The sequence below is a fragment of the Rhipicephalus microplus genome, chromosome 2 (genome assembly GCF_043290135.1).
Source record: "Rhipicephalus microplus isolate Deutch F79 chromosome 2, USDA_Rmic, whole genome shotgun sequence".
Lineage (NCBI taxonomy): Eukaryota > Metazoa > Arthropoda > Arachnida > Ixodida > Ixodidae > Rhipicephalus > Rhipicephalus microplus.
The window spans coordinates 217,314,070-217,335,598 of NC_134701.1; the positions used below are offsets into that span (position 1 = coordinate 217,314,070).

Genomic DNA, 21,529 nt, shown 5'->3' on the forward strand with positions numbered 1-21,529 from the left:
GAATTCCTGATCACAGAGGAGCTTCGCATTCATTTTCTAAAGGACCCACTGGGCACGGAATTGTTTGTGACGATTTTCACCAATTTTATCTATGACAGTACAATGGTCTGAGAATTATACAGCTTCGGTGCTGCAGGACATTTTACGAGATAGGTGTGATGAGGACACGTACATCCGGTCAAGGCAAGCATGAGAACTGCCTTGTACTCTTGTATATGCTGTTGCCCGATTCGAGACCCCGATGTCAATTAGTCCTGCATTATCTACAATACCGGATAAAAGCTCACCACTCCTGTCTCTCTTTCCAGACGAATTATAACGATCAATAGCTTCACATACGCAGTTGAAATCTCCCATAAGTACCGTGCATCTGTCGACGATAATTAAATTACGCATTTTTTCAAATGACTCGAGTCATTTCGGAACATCATTAAACGCATATTGATTGATAATTCTCCATGGCACTCCTTCCAACAAAAAATCACAGCATATATACCTGCTCTCTTCATCAACACTAGTGCACAATGCTGAACAGGGTAGGCTCTTTCTCAGAAGCAACCAACAGCCTGCAGATAAACCTTTAGCATGTGAGACAAACACATTAAAATGAGACACAAAAGGCCGCAGGGCCTTCTCGGTCTCTTCCTCGCTCTCCATCTTTGTCTCTTGGATGGCGACAAAGTCGAGACGCTTTCGATTGAGAAGTATACGGAGCTGTGCCTGTTTCTGCGAAAACCTAAGGCCGCGTACGTTCAAGGTAGCAAATATGAGTCGCTCAGACTGCGCCATGGTGACTACCTTCCAAGCTACTCCGTTGCTTGTGACTTTGTGTCTAACTTGCCTTAGGCAGGCTTGATGTCGGAAAAGCAATTGCGTCAATACGACTTATAAAGCGTTTTACAACCGCGAAAGACAAACCAGTCATCGCACAATGCGATTAGCGTAACGAGTGGGCCGTTCAATGTTCCAACATATTACAAAAGCTTGTTCTTGTTTCCCTATTGACTGTGGTGCATACCCACTTCAGCCATAATTCCTCATCATTGTCAACCATTGCATAAACAATTGGCACAAAATTCCTAGCAAGTGTTTAGTGGATACCACGCTTTTCAGAAGAATGACAAAAAGTAGCACAGTGAATGCCGACCTACTACCCAAAAGTTTATTATTCATGCCCTAGTGGGCACCAAGCAAGTGTGCTTGCAGTGGTTACCCAATGAGTGTTTAGAAAATCCTCTGAAAGGCCACTCTTCTAGCTTTCGCTGTGAATTAGCGGCGCTTTCCGGGTAGGTCTGGCGTTTCTAAAGACTACTTTCTTCCGGTGATTTCCACACAGCAAGCTTTTGCGAAAGGCTCCGAGACCTATTTTGGTTTTCTTGTAATCTCTTCTACACGTCTGGTACGAATATCATTTTTGATGCTACGCTTTGCATTTTTCCGTACATGACCTTCCGAGAGTACACAAGCTCATTTTGCAAAAACTAATAAATATTGAAGGTGGCACTCCAAAAACAAAAAGAAAAGTCCTTTGACTCTTCTTTGTGAGCCCTGACTTGCCATGTATGTCACTCTTTTTAAAGCGACAGGTGAGCTTTCTTTGGGAAGTCTTGTGACCCAAAAGAGAGTCAACGTCTCTTTTTAAAGAGGGCGGAGTTAGAATCGTACCTCTTACAAGAAATGTTGAAATGTTGTTATTACATCTAAGTTGCCGGTCAGCCATCCACGCAAACATTGTACAGATAGGTTTTCAACAACGCTTGACCCCTGAGTAATAAGACTTCAACCGGAAACACGTTTTCGTGAATTACATATTATATGTATACAGCTTTTGTGTAACTACGTATGTATAGCGAAATATCAGTTTTTACACATGCTGAATGGAATCTGCGCAGGACCTTATTTGGTGAAATTGTAGCACTTCTGCTTGGATAACATTGCTTCGTATAGTTGTTCGGTTACAAAGACAACAAAATATCTTGAAACATTCTGGTTTCAGATTCTTGGATGGAAAGATGGCTCGGCTGAGACTTTTCTCGCAGAACGCTTTGGGCTTTTAACTTTTAAATATTATCCTTATGAGATCACGCTGCTTGCCTCATGGAAGTCCCTCTTTAGCCACTCATTTGTTGCTGACGAACGCATGACTTGTCTGCAGGTTCACTTTCTTATTTTCCCTTTACTAGATCACTCTATATTGAATCGAAATTCCAGTGGTCATTGCCAAAAGGTAATCTTACGTTTACTCATTCATTGTTGACTACCACTCTATTTTCCCCCCCCTTCCCTCATCGTAGCGCTAAGCCATAGTCTAATATGAGCTGCAGGAAATAGCTTTACTTTTTGCGCTTAAACGTTTTCTCGCTTCTTCCTCCCCGCTTCCCTCTTGTTACACCAATATATGTCTTACACAGGTAGCATGGTCTCCCTTGATTGAAATAGCCTGACATGTTGTTTACTCGTTTTGCAGGTACGTACGTCACCCTACTTAACATCACCTTAGGATACGTCATGAGAGCATCAGAACGATGCTTTCCCGGGTGTTTTTCTTTAGATGAACGCCCATCGCATGCTTTCTTCAGCAAGGGTGGAGACGAGATACCAGTTCTTATCAAATGAGCATGGCCGCATCAACCCCTCCACAGAGGAAACGCTACAAACGCATATCAAGAACCCACGATAGTGAATCGGGTGCAGCGAGGCTTGTTATGAAACTTATAAGCAAGTAATAAAGTCAGCTGTCAGCGCTGTATTACTATTAATTCCTAGACAAGCCATACTTGGATAACGGATAACATACAGCGGAAGTTGACGACAGCAGTGCCCAGCTGTGAACCCTGTGATAGATATCTTGCGTCTTATCCATTTATTTTTATTTTTATTTCGTTTTGCCAAAAAGCCACTCAATAACAGAATGAACTAACATCTTCGAATATATGCCAGGAAAACGTAGCAGTACACATTCTACATATGTCCTAACAATGCGTATGATGCCAAGCAAATAACAAGGGTTTTCATTTTTTTGCTTATGACTGCCTTTCCATGCACGATACCCGGCCGTGAACATAAAGAATTGTACAATAACCATTAATTTGCGGATTAGGGATTGCAGGTCCACACGCCTTCCCGATTCCAGGTCTTACTAAAACACAGAGAAATCTCTCAAACACATCGCCGCGTTTACACGCATAGCACTAGGTTTGATGTGCGTGAGCCGTCGGGCAGAAACACGGTGTTAGCACGACACGCTTAAATAAGGCAAGTTTTTTTATTCAATACACCGGAGAAGTGGCCCCAGCCCGTCGTACATCCTTGCGGGTAACTGGCATCGATTTGCGGCCATGAAACCTTCGTCAGTCAGGCCTCCGTGCCGATGACGTACTGCATCTCAATAGCGCATGGCTGCGGACGTACTGTCCGCCAGAATTCGGTAAAAAATACCAGGCAAAGTTAATGAGAGGTCAGAAGTAGACAAAAAGCGTTAGTCTATAGTAGACTACATCGAAATATTATTCAGTAGTGAAAAACACGTAGTTAGTACTGGTAACCTTTAGGCAACAATTATCCGACTTTAGCCGTACACGGCTGATATTCAAATGTCCGTCTTTGCAAGTCTGCTTTGGTTTCCTAACAGAAGAAAGGAAAGAATACAAAATGGAAGCAAAAGCAAGAAGGTAAACCAGAAGCACGTCTATTTTGCTATCCTAAACTAGAGGAAGGGGTTGAAGAGATGAAAAGATGGGGAGAGGGAAAGAAGAAGGCACACAAAAAGCACTGCTACGTTTCATGACATAGTGAACACAGGATCTTGAGTGCATCACGTTGCATTGTAGACAGACGAGTGATGGTGCCTAACATAGCTCCTTTTAAAAATAGTTATTCTCTTTTTTCACATGTCATGTCGACTGACTTTATTCGATAGTTGTGAATGTCCTGCTTTACTTTATTTCGAATATTACAGCGAATATGTACATAGGAAGGCGAAAGGAATAGTTTTCTATTTTATGATCCGAAGCACTCTTAACGAGTATGTTCTGCAAAAAGTGGGCAAACCACACCACTTTCTACTGGTTCACCAACAATGGAAAGAACATGTTCGCTTCTACTCATGGTCAACGAAGCACCAAATAGCTTTTGTTGAGAGATTATGTACTCAAAACTGCATAGGGCTAACCCATTGCTGCAAGGGAAGCAGGTTGTACATTGAGAATCACATCTTTATTTCATTGCAAGACGTTCGGTGGTTTCATTCACGTCCCTCACGACTCCTGCATTCGTTTACTGCACAATGCACCCGTTGCCTTCTCGCCAGCACAAGAAGAATTGCCACAGACGTTCACAAAGTTCAGAAATCACAACTGCAAGCTTGACTTCAAAAATAAGAATAGTGTCCTACACAATGGAACCCGGTGGTCTTGCATCGCAACTAAACGTTCTTGGTATTTTTTTCTATTTTGTCCAATGTGGGCATGTGCTATTCGACAGGGATATGAACAACAAATCATCTTTCTTTTTCCTTTGTATGTAAGTGTTAGCATTTGATGTCTTGTACATTCGGTCTACATAGTTTATGTAGCTGTCCACATCCACCGTTGTTATCGCTCTCTTTCGTTATTTTTTGTAACTTTGTCCCTTTTTTCTTTTTTGATGGTTTTCCTAGTTTCCTCAAACTCTCGCAGATATCTTTCAAGGTGAGAGGGACGTGACACTGAAAAAGTTTGAAATTGAACGTCAGTTTACCTCATTCGATGACGAAAGAAGCATCCCCGCCGGAACTGCTGGCAAATAAAGTAAATAGAAAATAAATAAATAAATAAATATATATATATATATATATATATATATATATATATATATATATATATATATATATATATATATATATATATATACATACATATGTGTGTGTGTGTCTGTGTGTGTGTGTGTGTGTGTGCGTGCGTGTGTGTGTGTGTGTGTGTGTGTGTGTGTGTGTGTGTGTGTGTGTGTGTGTGTGTGTGTGTGTGTGTGTGTGTGTGTGTGTGTGTGTGTGTGTGTGTGTGTGTGTGTATGAGAGTAATATTTCACGGGCCAGTTTTTGTTCGGGATGATATCGGTTATAGCGGCAGCGTCTTCAACCAGAATGAATATATTTATTTGTTCGGGTATTCGTCATCCACGTAGATCATGAAGAGAGGACCCCTCCTGAATCTGTTGGGAAATAAATATTTAGGGTGCATTGGAAATAATAGCGGAGATTATTTAATGAAATTTTGATATTATTATGAAGAAATGTGCAGGACGAAAAGACAAGTTTGCGCCTGCAGGGATCAACGCTACAATCTTGGATTGAACCACTTCCTACTTCTAACGTTACACATTGCCCCGCCGCGGTGGACGAGTGGCTAAGGTACTCGGCTGCTGACCCGCAAGTTCCGGGATTGAATTCTCGCTGCGGCGGCTGCATTTTTGATGGAGGCCAAAATGCTGTCGGCCCGTGTGCTCAGATTTTTGGTGCACGTTAAAGAACCCCAGGTGTTCGTAATGTTCGGAACCCTCCACTACAATGTCTCTCATAATCATATCGTGGTTTTGGGACGTTAAACTCCACATATCAATCAATCAACGTTACACATTGGGAGTTTGTCACATTTTGCGGTGGGTCTCTATCAACTGAATTTATTATACCGATCGGTAAACCTCGACTATACTCCTAACAGAAGAGCTCCACCCACGTTGACAAAGCAGCCTATTTCAATAAAGCTGTTTGTCTCTTCTACACCTGCCAGATCGTCGACCACAACATGTTCAGTCGCTGCTTTCTTGGGGATACGCACATTGGTGACGCGTCGATGACGATCACACACTGGTGGCAGTTGCAGCAGCCGCAGGTTTTCTGTGACGTCCGCGGAACCAAGACGCACGAACGCAGCAGAGCTTAACGAGAGATAGTGGAAGAGATGAGGGGGGAAATGCGTGGGCGACGAGCAGAGGAAGTGACAGGCGAATTTCTGGAGCCCTCCACTACGGCGTCTCTCATAATCATGAAGTGGTTTTGGGACGTTAAACCCCACATATCAATCAATCAAGTGACAGGCGAAGACCTACCGCCTGAAGGCAGACAGAAATTAGGTGCCTTTTTCCTCTTCCTTCTAACCACTACCACCTACCACGGCGAGCCTGCCGGTCGCATTTGCGTAGCGTCGAGTGCTATATGCACGGGCAGCGCCAACAGCACAAAGAGAAGCTGTGCATGCGCCCCGGCTGTTGACAAACACTGCTCGGCTGGTTGTCTGGCCTCTGCGTGCGTATGCATGTGCGCGAGCGGATCATTCCGACCTTGCTGAACTTTCTCACTGTTCGCGCTTTCGTTAGTGACGAGGCAGCTATAAACGCCGTCAAAAAAGCAGTATCAACAACAGTAAGAAAAACAATAGGACGCGCTCCGAGAATTCTCTTTACATCATTATAATAGGTTTTTATCATTGGCTTTTTTAGTTGTATTATTCCTCCACGTGAATGAAAACATGTGTGTGTGTGTGTGTGTGTGCGTGTGTGTGTGTGTGCGTGTGTGTGTGTGCGTGTGTGTATGTGTGTGTGTATGTGTGTCAGAACGCCTCTCGTGCTAACGCCTTGCCTGCATATGTTTTCGCATATTTTCTTTTTTTGTTATTTTTATATTGATCTCTCTCTCTCTCTCTGTGTGTGTGTGCGTCCTTACTTCATACCCTCTTTCACCACCCCTGGGAAAGATAGCAAACTTTCTCAATTGCTTATGCCTTGTAAGGCTTCCTGTTTTATGTATGTATGTATGTATGTATGTATGTATGTATGTATGTATGTATGTATGTATGTATGTATGTATGTATGTATGTATGTATGTATGTATGTATGTATGTATGTATGCGTTTTTTATTTGTTTATTTATTTACAGAACACTGTCAATCCCACATGGGGATGATTACAGGTGTGAGCATCACTGTCACAACTTTCGACGTTTGAAACAAGAAAAATCAGAATAATAAAGAACACATAATCACTGAACACAGCAGTACGGAACACAACAATCATACATAATTATTTGAACTATAACCAAGTACAAAGTACACCAATAGTACACCGACAAAAAACTGTATGTATGTATGTATGTATGTATGTATGTATGTATGTATGTATGTATGTATGTATGTATGTATGTATGTATGTATGTATGTATGTATGTATGTATGTATGTATGTATGTGTAGCGGCGAGACGGAAGAGGAGACGTGAAACGACATCGTGAAGGTGGCCGACGGGTACGTGCCAAACACACCGCTCTATTCGTAGACGCAGGCGTAGGCTGAGTCGCCACTGCCGCGTCCAGCCATAGGCGCACCAGGTACGTCGTCCTCAGCTGCGCCAGTCATAGTCGCAGCGTCTCGAAAGTTTGGCTGTGGTTGACAGCTTCTGGGAGACTGCGAGGGCGAGGATGGTCGCTGCTGGAAGGACGCACAGGGCGTCGAGGTGGGTGGGGAGGCGCCTTCGGACATCGTCGACGCTGAAGCCTCCGCGACCGAGGGGTGAGTAGCGGGTGATACTATGTCCGTAGTCGTAGTAGACTCCGAGGCATGCGGCGATGTAGCCGTCGCGGAGCCTGACACGTCAGAGGTGTTAAGGGCCGTGGAGGTCGGCCAATCCAAGCGGGTGGCGAGCATGCCTACAGTATCATCGGCCGAGGACGTTTAAAAAGCACATCTCATGGCTGACTGATCGCATGTAGCACAAATGTCCTGAACCTTGTCGGATGGGCAGTCGGGCGCAGGACTTGCGTCCCTAGTGGCCGGGCGAGAGGTTGTAGGAGGCGTAGTCGGGGAAGTTGGGTCCCGGTCAATGGAGACTTTCGGGCCGGAGGGTACCGCACGCTGCGACGCAGGAGAAACCTGGAAGTAGCGGGTTAACAGAAGCGGGCGGTTCGTGAGGCCGTAGGAGGCCAGCACCGCAGAGCAGAGGTCATCGTAAGGCTGCTGGCTGGAGGTTGAAGTGGCAGAGAGATGACGCTACTCCACAGGAAGCGCGTCGTTCTGAAGAATAGCGTGCATCAGCTGCTGGTCCGTGACGCCATTCACCGCAAGAACGGCATGGAGCTGCATAAACCATACCTTGGGGTAGGACGATTGGAGCGGCGGCACTGGCGGACACAGTCCCGGGAACATGGCAGCCGATGGCTCGTCGAAGGGCGCGTTCCGGGGTCACCATATGTAGCGGCGAGACGGAAGAGGAGACGTGAAACGACGTCGTGAAGGCGGCCGATGGGGCCATGCCAAACTTGTCGCTTTATTCGTAGACGCAGGCGTAGGCCGAGTCACCACTGCCGCGTCCAGCCCGACCAGAAGCTCAGCCATTCTCAAATACCTCGTGGCTCACGCTAAACGAGCCACGCGGCTCGCTTTTTTTTCGGCGTGGCCGAAAAAACATACATGTATACATACATGTATACATGTATGTATGTATGTATGTATGTATGTATGTATGTATGTATGTATGTATGTATGTATGTATGTATGTATGTATGTATGTATGTATGTATGTATGTATGTATGTTCGCTGAGGCCTTGGTTAGATAAATTTGCTGCTTAATACTTGTATACTGATTGAAAGAAGCTAATCAGTCCAACGCGCAGTGAAACACAAGAGAAGTTCCTGAAGCGAACATTGATACGAAAAATTGGCAGAACCCGCGTACAGTGGGAATCGATGATTTGCGAAGCACGAATGAAAAATGTTTATATGTCACATTAAAATCAGCCCAACGTTGCGTGGTGGAGGTAAATGATGCCGTACATGACTTCCGCGTCATGATTCTTATGTTTCGATGTGTTGTTTACCTTCGTCACCTATTCACGTCACGTGATACCAAACTTAGTATAAGTGGAACTAGCGAAACGGCCGCGAGCGCGCTAAGAGCGTGGTATGTTGTCATGGTCTTACATGACACGCGCGTCAGGATTATCTTGTTTGCACCAGTCATATATTTCGTCACCCATTGACGTCACGTAACACCAAATTTGGTATTGTGGTGCTAGCAAAACGCCTGCGAGCGCACCATGAAGGGCCCAATATAATCCAATGTAGCGTTGACGCTCGCGCACGCTCGGCAGAGCGATGCTACGTTAGCAAAACGCGAGAACTCTATAGTGTGACGCCAGGCGCGACCAGCGTCCGTCAGCACGGCTCGATGGCAACCGGTGCGAAATGCGATATGCTGCATTTCGCGCCAATGCGTTAAACAGAGAAAACTGCGTCTCCCTCGTTTCGTGACAGAGGGACGCCGGACGCGCTGAAACGCGCATGCGTCAAAGCAACGCAGCGTGGCATGCGCGTGCAAGTATATGGCAGGAACGGCGCCTGGCGTGGCAACGCCGGCGGGACGCGACGAAATGAACGCCGGCGAGCACGCGCACCGCGTCACGTTGAAATGTATTGGCGCCTTGACTGTGGCATGTAGTGATTTTCTCACATCACACGCATCTCATAATTTTCATGTTTGCACCAGTCACATACTTTCGTCATCCATTGGCATCACGTAATACCAAATGAGGCATATGTAAAGCTAGCGAAACGGCCGTGAGCTCATCATCAGTGTGGCATGTAGTCGTGTTGTTACATGACACGCATGTAGTGATTATCATCTTTGGATGTGTCATTTACCTATGTCGTCAGTGCGCGTCGCGTAATACAGAGTTTGGTACATGTGAAGCAAGCGAAATGGCAGCGAGTGCATCATGAGCGTAGCATATAGTGATGTTGTTACATGACACGCATCTCATGTTTATCATGTTTGCACCAGTATCATACGTTCGTCATCAATTCATGGCCTGTAATAAAAAAGTTGGAACGAGTGAAGCTGACGAAACGGCCACCAGAGCATCATGAGCATGGCATGTAGTCATGTTGTTACATGACACGCATATCGTGATTATCATCTTTGGATGTGTCATTTACCTATGTCGTCAGTGTGCGTCGCGTAATACAGAGTGTGGTACATGTGAAGCAAGCGAAATGGCAGCGAGTGCATCATGAGCGTAGCATATAGTGATGTTGTTTCATGACACGCATCTCATGTTTATCATGTTTGCACCAGTATCATACGTTCGTCATCAATTCATGGCCCGTAATAAAAAAGTTGGCATGAGTGAAGCTGGCGAAACGGCCACCAGAGCATCATGAGCATGGCATGTAGTCATGTTGTTACATGACACGCATATCGTGATTATCATCTTTGGATGTGTCATTTACCTATGTCGTCAGTGTGCGTCGCGTAATACAGAGTGTGGTACATGTGAAGCAAGCGAAATGGCAGCGAGTGCATCATGAGCGTAGCATATAGTGATGTTGTTTCATGACACGCATCTCATGTTTATCATGTTTGCACCAGTATCATACGTTCGTCATCAATTCATGGCCCGTAATAAAAAAGTTGGCATGAGTGAAGCTGGCGAAACGGCCACCAGCGCATCATGAGCATGGCGTGTAGTCATGTTTTTACATGACACGCATCTCTTCATTATCATGTTTGCACTATAGTCACATCCTTTCATTATCCATTCACGTAATGTAATAACAAATTTGGTATATGTGACGCTGGCAACATGGCCGTGGGCGCATCATGAGCCTGATATATAGTTATGTTGTTACATGGCACGCATGCCATGATTTTCATGTTAGGGTCTGTCGCTTGTGTTCGCCATGGAATACTGCCATACCATACTGGTTTTGCAACATACAATTAGAACGAAACCACCGCAAGAGCTGCAGGACCATGAAATGTAAATCATGACATTCATGACATTCATGTCATGATTTTCATGTTATGACCAGTCAAATATGCTCTTCATACAGTCATGTTATGCCATACCAAGGTTGGTATCGATACCATTATCAAAACGGCCAGGAGAGCTAAAAGTCATAGGCGGCTAGATGGATAGATAGACAGCTAGATAGATATGCTCTAAGTCGCCGAAGTTCGCTAAGAAATGCTTCACATTTAATATGCAGCTGCTTATATTACCAATGAAAGGGCTCTGTAGAAGCACTATTAACACCTCTTATGCTATTTATCACGTCTTAGAATTACACCTAAGCCACCTCGTTGCGCAGTTGCTTTCCAAAAGATTCTTGCTCTACTAAAATATACAAAGAAACGCAAAGCGTGAAATCAGCTCGGAGTTCCGCAGCATAAGATGTAGAACTCTGAGCTTATTGCACTCTTTCAGTCGGTAACGGGGCATCGAGTTGGTTTGTGCCAGTTTAGTGTACCAAGCTAAGATCAAGTGCTGTACTGTTACATTTTCAAATTCGAATGGCAACTTCAAATAGTATGGTGTAAACTATACGCACAGACGATATGACGATAACAAAACGTGCGCTAAAGAGATTTTTGGAAGAAAGTCACTGTTAAAACGGGAGTACCTTCCTAGTACTTACTTATCTTTTCCACCTGCACATAGGATGCAGTGAAGGCAGGCACACAACAAAGGCTGAGTACTTTGAAACTACTAGTCATTCTGGAATAACTGCCAAGTCATGCACGTGTCGCAGTTCCTACCCGAGAATTCCGGACAAAACCTACAATAAACAACGCGCGATGACCTTCCCAGGCCCTTTCTTCGTCTTCTTCCCAAGTTCTCCGCATTTTAGGAAAGTCATCCTTGCGAGAAGAACTGCAATGATCCCCCCCCCCTCCCCTCAGTGTCTACAGACGCTGACGTCGCCTGCCAGACAGCGCGCCGAAGTGCTGCCGTGGGTTTACATGCGTTATGGCGTACACAGCATCGGCTTCGCCGAAGAGGAGGAGTCACCTCGTTTCACCAATAAAAAAACCAGGTGCGAGAGGCAGACGTTTCCTCGCAGCGTTGTTTTTTATCGCCACTTTGGCGAAAAAAAAAACAACTTTCAAGATCGCACTGTTTCACAAGACCAAACAACCTCGCGCGCGCCACGTGGATCTCGCAGTCTCGTGGCAGGATCTATCCCGCCCACTTTGCGCGTGCGCCGCTCGAGACGGCCGTAGCGCGGCGCCAGCATCACCCTCCAAACGAAGGATCTGCTGCGGCGGCGTTCGGTCACAGTCGCGAGCAAGCTAAGCCAGTGAGCGCACGTGAACCAGATCGGCAGAACCGAAACTAGGTGTCATTGACGCACGGAGGCTAAATTGCAGTTTCGGTTTGTTTTGGTGTCAGTCGCTTGACGGACCAGGAAGCCGGATGTTGTGATTCCCGTTGTTGCTAAACACTGACTTCGTCTATCGTTTTTCCTGCTGTTTCTTCGCTGCGTTGAATTCCTTGGAGTGATGGCCACCGGAGTGCTAGTGAGCTACCCTTTCCCGGCACTTTACGAATCATGCCCCACAGCCTTCATGAAAGGTGAGAAATTTTTACGTGACTTCAAACTCACTTTTTCATACCCTTTATTCGCAAAACCGCATATTCTCTGGAGCATTCAACATCTGGACAACAAAACATTTTTTTAATGCATCTTATTCTTTTGCATCGTAAGCGTGTAACAGCGGTCATTATTTTTAGATGTAACTACATACCTAGACGGAAGACCAGGGCCACACGCCAGTTATTCGCTTCTCCATGGCAATATAAAAAATGGCAGTTTTAATGGTAGACGCCCGTTCAAAGCTCTAAGCTTCCTTCGCACTGCTATTATTCGGTCTCGTAAGCAGGCGCTATTTCGCCGCGCTCTCTTTAAACAAATAAACATACCAGTCTACAAGTCCCCGTGAATGCTGCGATGTAGTCGTCAAAGACCTCGAATTTAAGTGAATTCCTTTCGTGTGTTTTAGGAAATTTACCAAGGCCGTCTGTGCATCTGAAAGAGGCGAGACTACGTGCGTGCAACTCGCAAGCCCCCTAAATTAAAATGTTAGAATTTGGTCATTCTGGCCTATTGATATATTTATGTCGGCGCGGAAGAATACATGGAACGAAAACTTACCGATTTACTTTCGGCCATGGCAGGCGCACATTTGCACGCCTGCTGAACCATAATTCCCCCGGGAAGCGTTTAATATGCATGTTCTTTAACGGTCACTGACATAGCCTATCGGCGTTCGAGGGGCTGAAGGAGAAAAATACATACCGTCGATACGGTCACACAAAGCGCGTTTTTTTTCTCGAGCACTTTTCACTCCCACATTTCCCGTGTGACTACATTTAGAAACGGTTAAATGTCTGCCATACACGTCAAGTGCACACAAAATACTTCAAATTAAAATGGGCTTTTGTAATACTCTATATGCGTGCTTTCGTGCTTTCATGCAAATGAACCAAGTACCCGAAGAAGGACTTGAGACGTACTGTAATGTGTACGCGCCAGGCCTTAAGATGCGTGCCTGGAAGGCGAGGACGGCCTTGAAAGAGGTCGGTGGCGCGCGCCTTCGATTAGAACAGAACGTGTCGGAGGAGCGGCGTTAAGAGAGCGCTTGGTTTTGGGTCCTTTAAGCCGAACGTCAGTGTGAACACTGACTGCACCGGTTTTCGAAAGAACGCGCATCGAAGACAGTGAAACATGACGAAGTGAGCTTTCTTGTTCTATTTATTAAACACAATGCCACGAGTGATGGTACGACGCGACAGGCTCGATTGAAGAATTGTGGTGGCTTTAAGTTCATCCGAAGGGACGTTGAATCTCGCAAATTTAGTTATAAAACTCCGTAACAGGTTTAGATGTCGACCTGTTAATATCTTGGGCCCATTGGCGTGTTGTGGGAAAATGTTTTGCGCCTCCATTGTGAGTACAGTCTATATGAAAAAATTCCTTGTGGATTGCGGAGTTGTCCGTGTCGCCAGTTTCTCACGTACGTGTGTTATATAATATGAATAATAATAACCACATTTGTACCTACGCAAGACAAAAGTATGCATTGTGTTCAAACTAAAATGCCGGTGTATGAGAGCAAGAGATATTCCTTCACCCAAATATGTAAACCGTCCTTCTTAGCATTATTATGCGAAAGTGGTACTAGTTTTCGTCTGAGTTAAAGTGTAGTGAAGATTACGGGATATCATTCCTTTATTATCAGGTTTCCGGGATAAGCAACAGTTTGCAGAAGCTTTTATACCAATGAAGCCTTATATTACGTTAAAATTTATTTCTGGCTGTCCCCTTTCTTCTCCTCACTAACCGTCGGACACCTTATACTTTTCCATGCCATGCAGTGTGGTAGAATGGTGAATAATTGCATCCCGAAAATGCAATAAATTTTTCAAGGATGTAACAAGGACGTCATTACAAGCATGTTTGATTAATAACGGATGCCTATAGACAAAAGAAAAAGGCAAATTTCACAGAATCACCATGGAGTGAATGATATTGAGTGGGGTGAAGTGTCCGTCCATGCGTCCGGACGGATGGTCGAACAGAGGCACGTACGGAAGCACGGACGAACTGACGGATGCATGGACAGACGCACGGAAGCACGGGCGGACGGACAGCAGCATGGACGCATAGACGAACGGATAAACGGATGAAATTTCGGATGGATGGATGGGTGGACGGACGGATGGAAGCTCGGATGGATGGGAGCATGGACGGACGAATGGACAGATGGAAGCATGCATAGATAGACATACGGACGTACGCACCGATGGTTGAACGCATGGATGGACAGATGGACGCTTCGCCCCACTAATAATCAATCACTCTATTTATATGGTGCGATCACTAATGCCATTTTGTTAAGTTATTTCCTAGGACGCATACACGTAACACCACCTATTGAGCAAGTCATAATCTAGAGGTGGCTACATACTACATACAGAGGAGGGAACGACCCATGGCCTTAGGAGCTTCGCCCCATCAAACTTTACAGGAATTATTGCGTAAGCTTTGAGAAGGCAGTGCTTGAAAATTGCATTGTTTTTAAAAGCTCACGCACGTTGCTCAATGTCTATGCATTGCTGTCATTAATGATACGCAGACGGGTCCCTACTGCATTCGACGTTAGACCCCATGCTGGTGGCACTGTCGCACAACTCTGTGGCTTGCTGCTCGGAGCATTATAACTGCTGGGACAGCATAGAGGACCTGGCAGAGCAAGAGCTTCTGGTACAGGAGGCCGATGCCGTCACATTGGAGGGCCTTAAGAGCCTCTACAACTGCTGCTTCACGTGAGTTATCGCTAAGGAATAGAAAATCGTGAATTGTTTTGTTCGGGCGGCTTTAGTATGATAGCATGAGCGTAATTGACATCAATCTTGAACACTTCAAGTGAAAGCTGGTAAATATCATGTGCTAAACCGATCCGCATGGATGGTGCACGTGAATGGTGCCAAAGTAAAAACAGAATCAACGTTCTTATTATACACAAACTTCCCATCTTTACAATGGCACATGTAACTTGGCGGTGATGTGGGTATAATCACTTCGCCAGCTTAAAACTTATCGTGCTGACCTTCGCATGTTCACCTGGGAAGCTTTAACTGTTTGCTGATCCCATATTCTACGGCGTAACTGAGCACATGTAGCACACTCGTGTTCTCTATGAGCAACCCTCTTGTTCTACATTTTGCAGGTGTGGAGTGAGCTGGACTGAGGAACAGGCTTCTCTCGATTGTGCCGAGTGTGGAGGTTACGCCCTGCACCGCCCTTGCGTCCACTGCAATGGCAGCTGCGGTGGAGTCTCGAGGAGGGATTTGGTCGCTGTAAGTACACTACTTCTTACCATTTAAAAGTTAGGGCCATACTCGTGGAGCTCTTTAATTTCACAGTATCCAACGCCTAGCCGGAGCACAATGTCCTCAAGATCAAGGCCCCGGGACTATAGGATTCTATTAGCCATAGTCTTCAGATAGGGAATACCCGCGCCCTGCGTGGCCGGTGACTTCCCGCACGCCAGATGCGTAAATAAATGTTGCTTCTCTCTCTCTCTAATTTCAAAGCCGTCTTTAAAATGTTTCGATTACGAACGATAGCTCAAGAATGATTCGCGATATAAAAGCGGTAGATACTTTACAATGCTGTCTTTACAACAATGGTAGAGTACCTGCACGCGATATGATTTAAGTGTAGGTGATATACGGGTCGCCAGCAGTTATGACGTTAACTAATTTCATTACAAAAAATTTTCTGATCCCAGTTCATCAAACAGAGGCTGACATGTGATGTAAAACTAAGTCCCTAAACAGATCCTACGAAAAAATTCAAAAGAAATATATATAAGAAAACTAACTCGGACCTGTTTACCGTTTTTTCCATTATAAAATCGCAGACATATATTTGAATGTATTTCTACACAATATAATGTACATAAAAAAAGTTAGTCTGTAATTTATACACATAAATTAGAACACGTCTGCGTTCAGAAACATGGAAAGCGCATACTGTACTGTGCTGCATTTTTATAGCTCAACTGCCAATTTCCTTCTTTTTTGTCATTTTCAACAGTCCCACAAGCTGAGGTGCTCCCAGTGGATTGGCGAGTGTGAGAAGCCACCTCAAGATGATGCGGTTGCAGAAAGCAAAGACTCGTGAAGACCCACTCACTAGGTCGTTTCTCGGACAAAGCACTGCCATCGACTGTACATAGACAAGAGCTCTACCATTCCACCTTTTCCAAGTCACCTCGATGTGAGCCCAAACTTCGCCACTGCAGGGACAGCTTCACAGAATGTGCTTCATCTGTACACCCCTAGTGGACGTTCCTACCATATGGCACCATTGTCGAAAGAATCCGCCAGCCATGGATCCTAAGCTGGGGCACAAGTACATCAAGATGCCTGTGTCCATCAAACGTCCCCGTCTGCAATACCCACCCTGAAAGACGGTGTGCCACTTCTAGACTAGCAAACTACCCGGCAAACCGAATAACTGTGGCAGCCGGAACATTCCAAAGTGCGCAAATTAAATGGCTCTCGCTGGTGTAGACAGAGTGTGGTGAATCACCATGACTTGAAAACGTCCTGTATATATGTACGCGGCGCCCACTTCACCTATTGTGTTAAGTTTTCGCTATGTACAGTATTTTTGCGTTCTGCACGTTCCGAATGCTTGAAATATAAAAACTGCTACAATGTTTTGAAACAAGAAAAACAAGGCAAACGTAATATCATTTGTAAATATTGGCATGTGCACGATTAGATAAAACATGTATTTTTTTGCTTTTTTATCATTGTATAAAATGTACCTCTCAATGAGTGTAGTCATATGCTGACACTGATATGGCTTCCATCTTTATTACACAAAAACAAGAAGCTATTCCTTCATTTGGGACTATTTTCCACACGCTTGAAAATTGACACAGTTCCAATAAAGTTCCTCAGTACTAGTAATCAAGCAATGGCTAAACACCAAAGCAACACAATTTTATTTGTGATGAGGATAAATCTGGCGCTAGCGTAGCTTTAATAATTCGTACTTGTGATAATATCCTTGCAATTTGAAGGTACAACAAAAGATATTTGTTGGGAAAATATTTTGAAACCATGAAGCATCAAGAAGGTGTCTTCGTCATCACAGTTTGTTGATTTTCGTGGCAGGAAGTCAACATTTCTTTCAACGAAAAGGAACACAACCACATTAAACATGCAATACAGCATAATAATTCTGAGAGCTATTGCCAAGATAACAGAAGTAATTTTTATGGATGAAGAGCCTTGCTCCCTAGAGCGATCATTGTTGCAAGCTGGGCTACAAAAGTTGAAAGCCCCAAAGAGATGCCCTTATATTCTACCTCTTGGAGATTATAAAAATGAATTGCTTGGTAGCTCGTGAGTCACGATCGCCTGATTACACACATGCTACATCTGTGGCATGTGACAGCTTGACATATTTTCACAATTCGGTGTCTTTATCAATTGTAGGTCATTTGGCTGCCTTTTGATGAACCTATTTTATTTTGAATTACTCACTCGCACTAGTCCGTCATTAACTCATTTGTGTATTTTGTGTGTTTTCAAAATATTGCAACAGAACATTTAGTGTTTTTATACAAAAATTGTATATATTATGTGACCCACACATTTTTTTTCTTTGTAAACAGCTGTTGCTGCTAAATAACATCCTGTCATGCCACCCTTCTAGATTAAGACGAGTGGTAATGAGCGGTTTGGGGGTGCATTAGGAACAAGCGTTCTTTTCAAGGAATTGCACATATAACCATTCGAGAGAAGTACCTTGGGTATGTGAGGGAGCAATCCATAGACAGTGTATTTTTGTATTTTGGGAAGGCGATAGTTATATCCACCCAAGCACAATGCGTCAACATTGCCGAATAATTCAAGAAAGTAAGGGGGCCTCTGAAAGGCTGAAGATAACCTCAACACAACACATCTGAACTAAGTTCTCATTTTTGCGAGATGTCGCATTTGTTGCGAGCAATATCTGTTGAAGGTTTCACCGGTGTTCCTTTAGCTGAACTCTGTTGTGTAGCTTCTGACCTCACACAGTTCAGCGAGTATGGTTAACCATTGAATATACCTCGACGAACAGGCCGTATTTAGTGTTTAGAACAAATAGAAAAGAAAAAACCGTACGTAAAAACAATAACTGTTTACAATGACACCATGATTGTAAATATTTGTGTAATACATCACAGAGGCTCAACTGTTCACGACTTCAGTCTTTTTGACGCCCTAGCTTAAAAAGGTCAACTTGCGGATGACGGATATTCTAGATACCTGTTCATCGTGCATGTTTTATTTATTGAAAGATGTGTCGGTACGATATTATCTTTCGTGTTTTCTGTGGTTTGCAATAAAAATGTCTCACAGAATCTTTGATGCTTAGTCAAGCTTCATCGTGGCATTGAAAAATCTTGACCACCGTAAATGTGCTGCACGGTGACAGTATTTTGTCACTGCTTTAATAAGTCATGTACTAATTTCTTGGGCTTTATGTCGCAAAAACGCATTGCGGTTGCAGTGTGATGGAACTTCTTCTTAACCAAAAAGCTTGGTGTGAGTTGCAACCACACGAAGCCACATTTCCAGTCCTCGTTATATATGGGGATGATGGTCGAGAAACTTTTCAGATATTGAATAGACTATTGAAACATTCCAACTCAACTCCCTTAACGGATGCTAAATCTCCTTCAACTAATTTTTTCCTAAGAATGAAGGCTTTCATGTTATGAGGCATGCCAAAGTAAATGACCCCAAGAACTGAAGAGTAACGTATTAGATTCAGTCGCTGGTTTATGCTCTATATCAATTGATCCAGTCACTTTCACTACTCGGATTCTTGTGAACCCCTGAATACCACACAGGTCTTGGAAATTACTACCTGCCCGAAAGAATCACAGCATACCCACGGCATAACCCCGCCGTGGTCGTCTAGCGGCTATGGCACTTGACTAGTAACGGGAAAGTCGCGGGATGGCATCGCGGTTGCAGCGGCTGCATTTTCGAAGAAGGTAAAAATTTTCGAGGCCAGTGTGTTTAGATTTAGTTGCACGTCAAAAAACCCCAGGTTGTTCAAGTTTCCGGAGCCTCCCCCCCCCCCTACGTTGTCTCTCCTAATCAAATGGTGGTTTCAGCATCTTAAATTCCAGATAATATTGTAAAGAAACGACACTGACATTGTAAACAAATTCAGCAGAAAGCAGGCACATGCCAAAATGAGATGCAAAAAAGGGAAATGCGTTCTAGCGAGTGAATCAACCACAAAATTATTTTGGTTTAACTACGACAAGAAGGAAAATATGCAGAAAACTGACGCGCATACTGAAAAGGGATTTAGCCACAGGAACGTTTGCGAGGCCACATGCGATTTTCTAAAGGCAACAACAAACGAATAGAATGTTAAACTGAGGCATAAATTAACTTTATTTCAAACCATATTAGCTTGCTTGTGTTTTTATTACCTCTATTTATTTTATTTCTAATCCATCGTTTACCAATCTGTTCTTTGTTTAAACATCGCTATCTAAATAACCCGGCTGGTAAAACAATTCCATCTCACAAACGAGGTACCATCTGTTTCATAGCCGAACCCCCTTGGTGGGTTGCACGAGAACTCTGAGGAACAACCAACCAATTAAATACCCTGACTCTTGAGGCACACAAATCATGTCCTGACACCGTATCAGGTGCGAAGTAGTTAGGCTTCTTACATAAACAAAGTATGCGTTGTAAATGTCATAGAACCCGCCACCCCCATTCGGTAAAGGAAATTGCTGATCTGTAGACAGTTTACCCATGAGAGAGAGAGAGAGATGAAGATACAAGGAAAGGCAGGGAGGTTAACCAGACGCACATCCGGTTTGCTACCCTGCACTGGGGAAGGGATAAAGGGGAGAAAAGAGGTTGCAGAAAGATGAGCAGGTACACACAATCACGAGCACACTCGGGGAGCACACACAGTTTACAGGCGGTCGCTCAGGTTTGTTGACTTAAGGTAAAGTAACAGTGCTTTAGTTGCTTTCTGCGCAACTGAGGCAGATGCCCAAGGTCCTAGTATCTTCTGCACACAAAATGGTCCGGGGTCAAGTCGATTCAAAACCATCCGTAGCTGGCATCGCTGTGTGTCGTAATAAGCGCAGCTGCACAGGACGTGTTCTATGGTCTCTTCATCTCCGCAGTAGTCGCATGTAGGAGTGTCTGCCATACCAATGCGAAAGGAGTACACCTTTGTGAATGCAACACCCAACCAAAGGCAGCATAACAGTGTCGCATCCGAGCGGGAAAGTTGTGATGGTAGCTTTAGCTTGAGCGAAGGATCCAGTTCATAAAATTGACACCTTTGGAAGCTGGTAGACGACCAGAACGTGCGTGTGAGATGTCGAGCCAGCAGGTAAAGTTGTCTTGCTGCATCATTCCTTGATAGAGGAATCGGGACTACACGGGTTTCTTCATGGGCTGAGCGGGCTGCATCATCGGCTAATTGATTTCCGGTAATACCGATATGTCCAGGCAGCCATTGATATATAATATCATGCCCTCGTGCTAGAGCTTCATGATGGCAATGTCTTATTTCTTGTACCAATTGGTAATGACTCCTCCTACGCATGGCAGACTGCAAACTCTGAAGCGCTGCCTTCGAATCACAGAATATGACCCATTTTTCTGGACGTCCTTGAACGAGATATTGTAAAGCAGCCCTTATAGCAGCAAGCTCTGATGCCGTAGATGTAGTCATATGCGACAACTTAAACTTGATTGTCATTGCTGCAGCCGGAATTACAGCGGCACCTGATGAGCTGCTGGACGAGACGGACCCATCAGTGTATATCTGCGTTCGGTCTAAGTACAACTCATGTAATATTAGCAGTGTTGCTTGCTTCAATGCTACTCTGGAGTGACTGCTTTTCTTTTTGATTCCCGGAATTTCTAGACGTACTTGCGGCTGGTCGAGGCACCACAAAGGGCATGCCGTTCTCGCAGCTGGCGTATATCCTGATGGAATGCTGTTTAGGTGCTTGGCTATGACGTCTGAAAACGTAGCACGTGGTCTTCCGGAAGGTAGAAGGGCCAAGTGGTGGTCGGGGACACGGCTAGAATGTCGAATGTGCGCTCTGAGGCAATCCACAACTATATATGTCCTGACCGGATGGTCTTTGGCAAGCATGA

At 44.5% G+C, this 21,529-nt stretch overlaps 1 protein-coding gene across 1 annotated transcript; it reads left to right on the forward strand.

Annotated features, from left to right (window-relative positions):
- The first annotated feature begins 12,108 nt into the window (after positions 1-12,108).
- LOC142774907 (protein pinocchio-like) lies at positions 12,109-16,887 on the forward strand. Its single transcript, XM_075876076.1, has 4 exons — positions 12,109-12,379; positions 14,944-15,133; positions 15,538-15,667; positions 16,410-16,887. Exons 1-4 carry the CDS (start codon positions 12,307-12,309, stop codon positions 16,494-16,496), a joined length of 480 nt encoding a protein of 159 aa, XP_075732191.1. The 5' UTR covers positions 12,109-12,306; the 3' UTR covers positions 16,497-16,887.
- Positions 16,888-21,529: the final 4,642 nt, after the last annotated feature.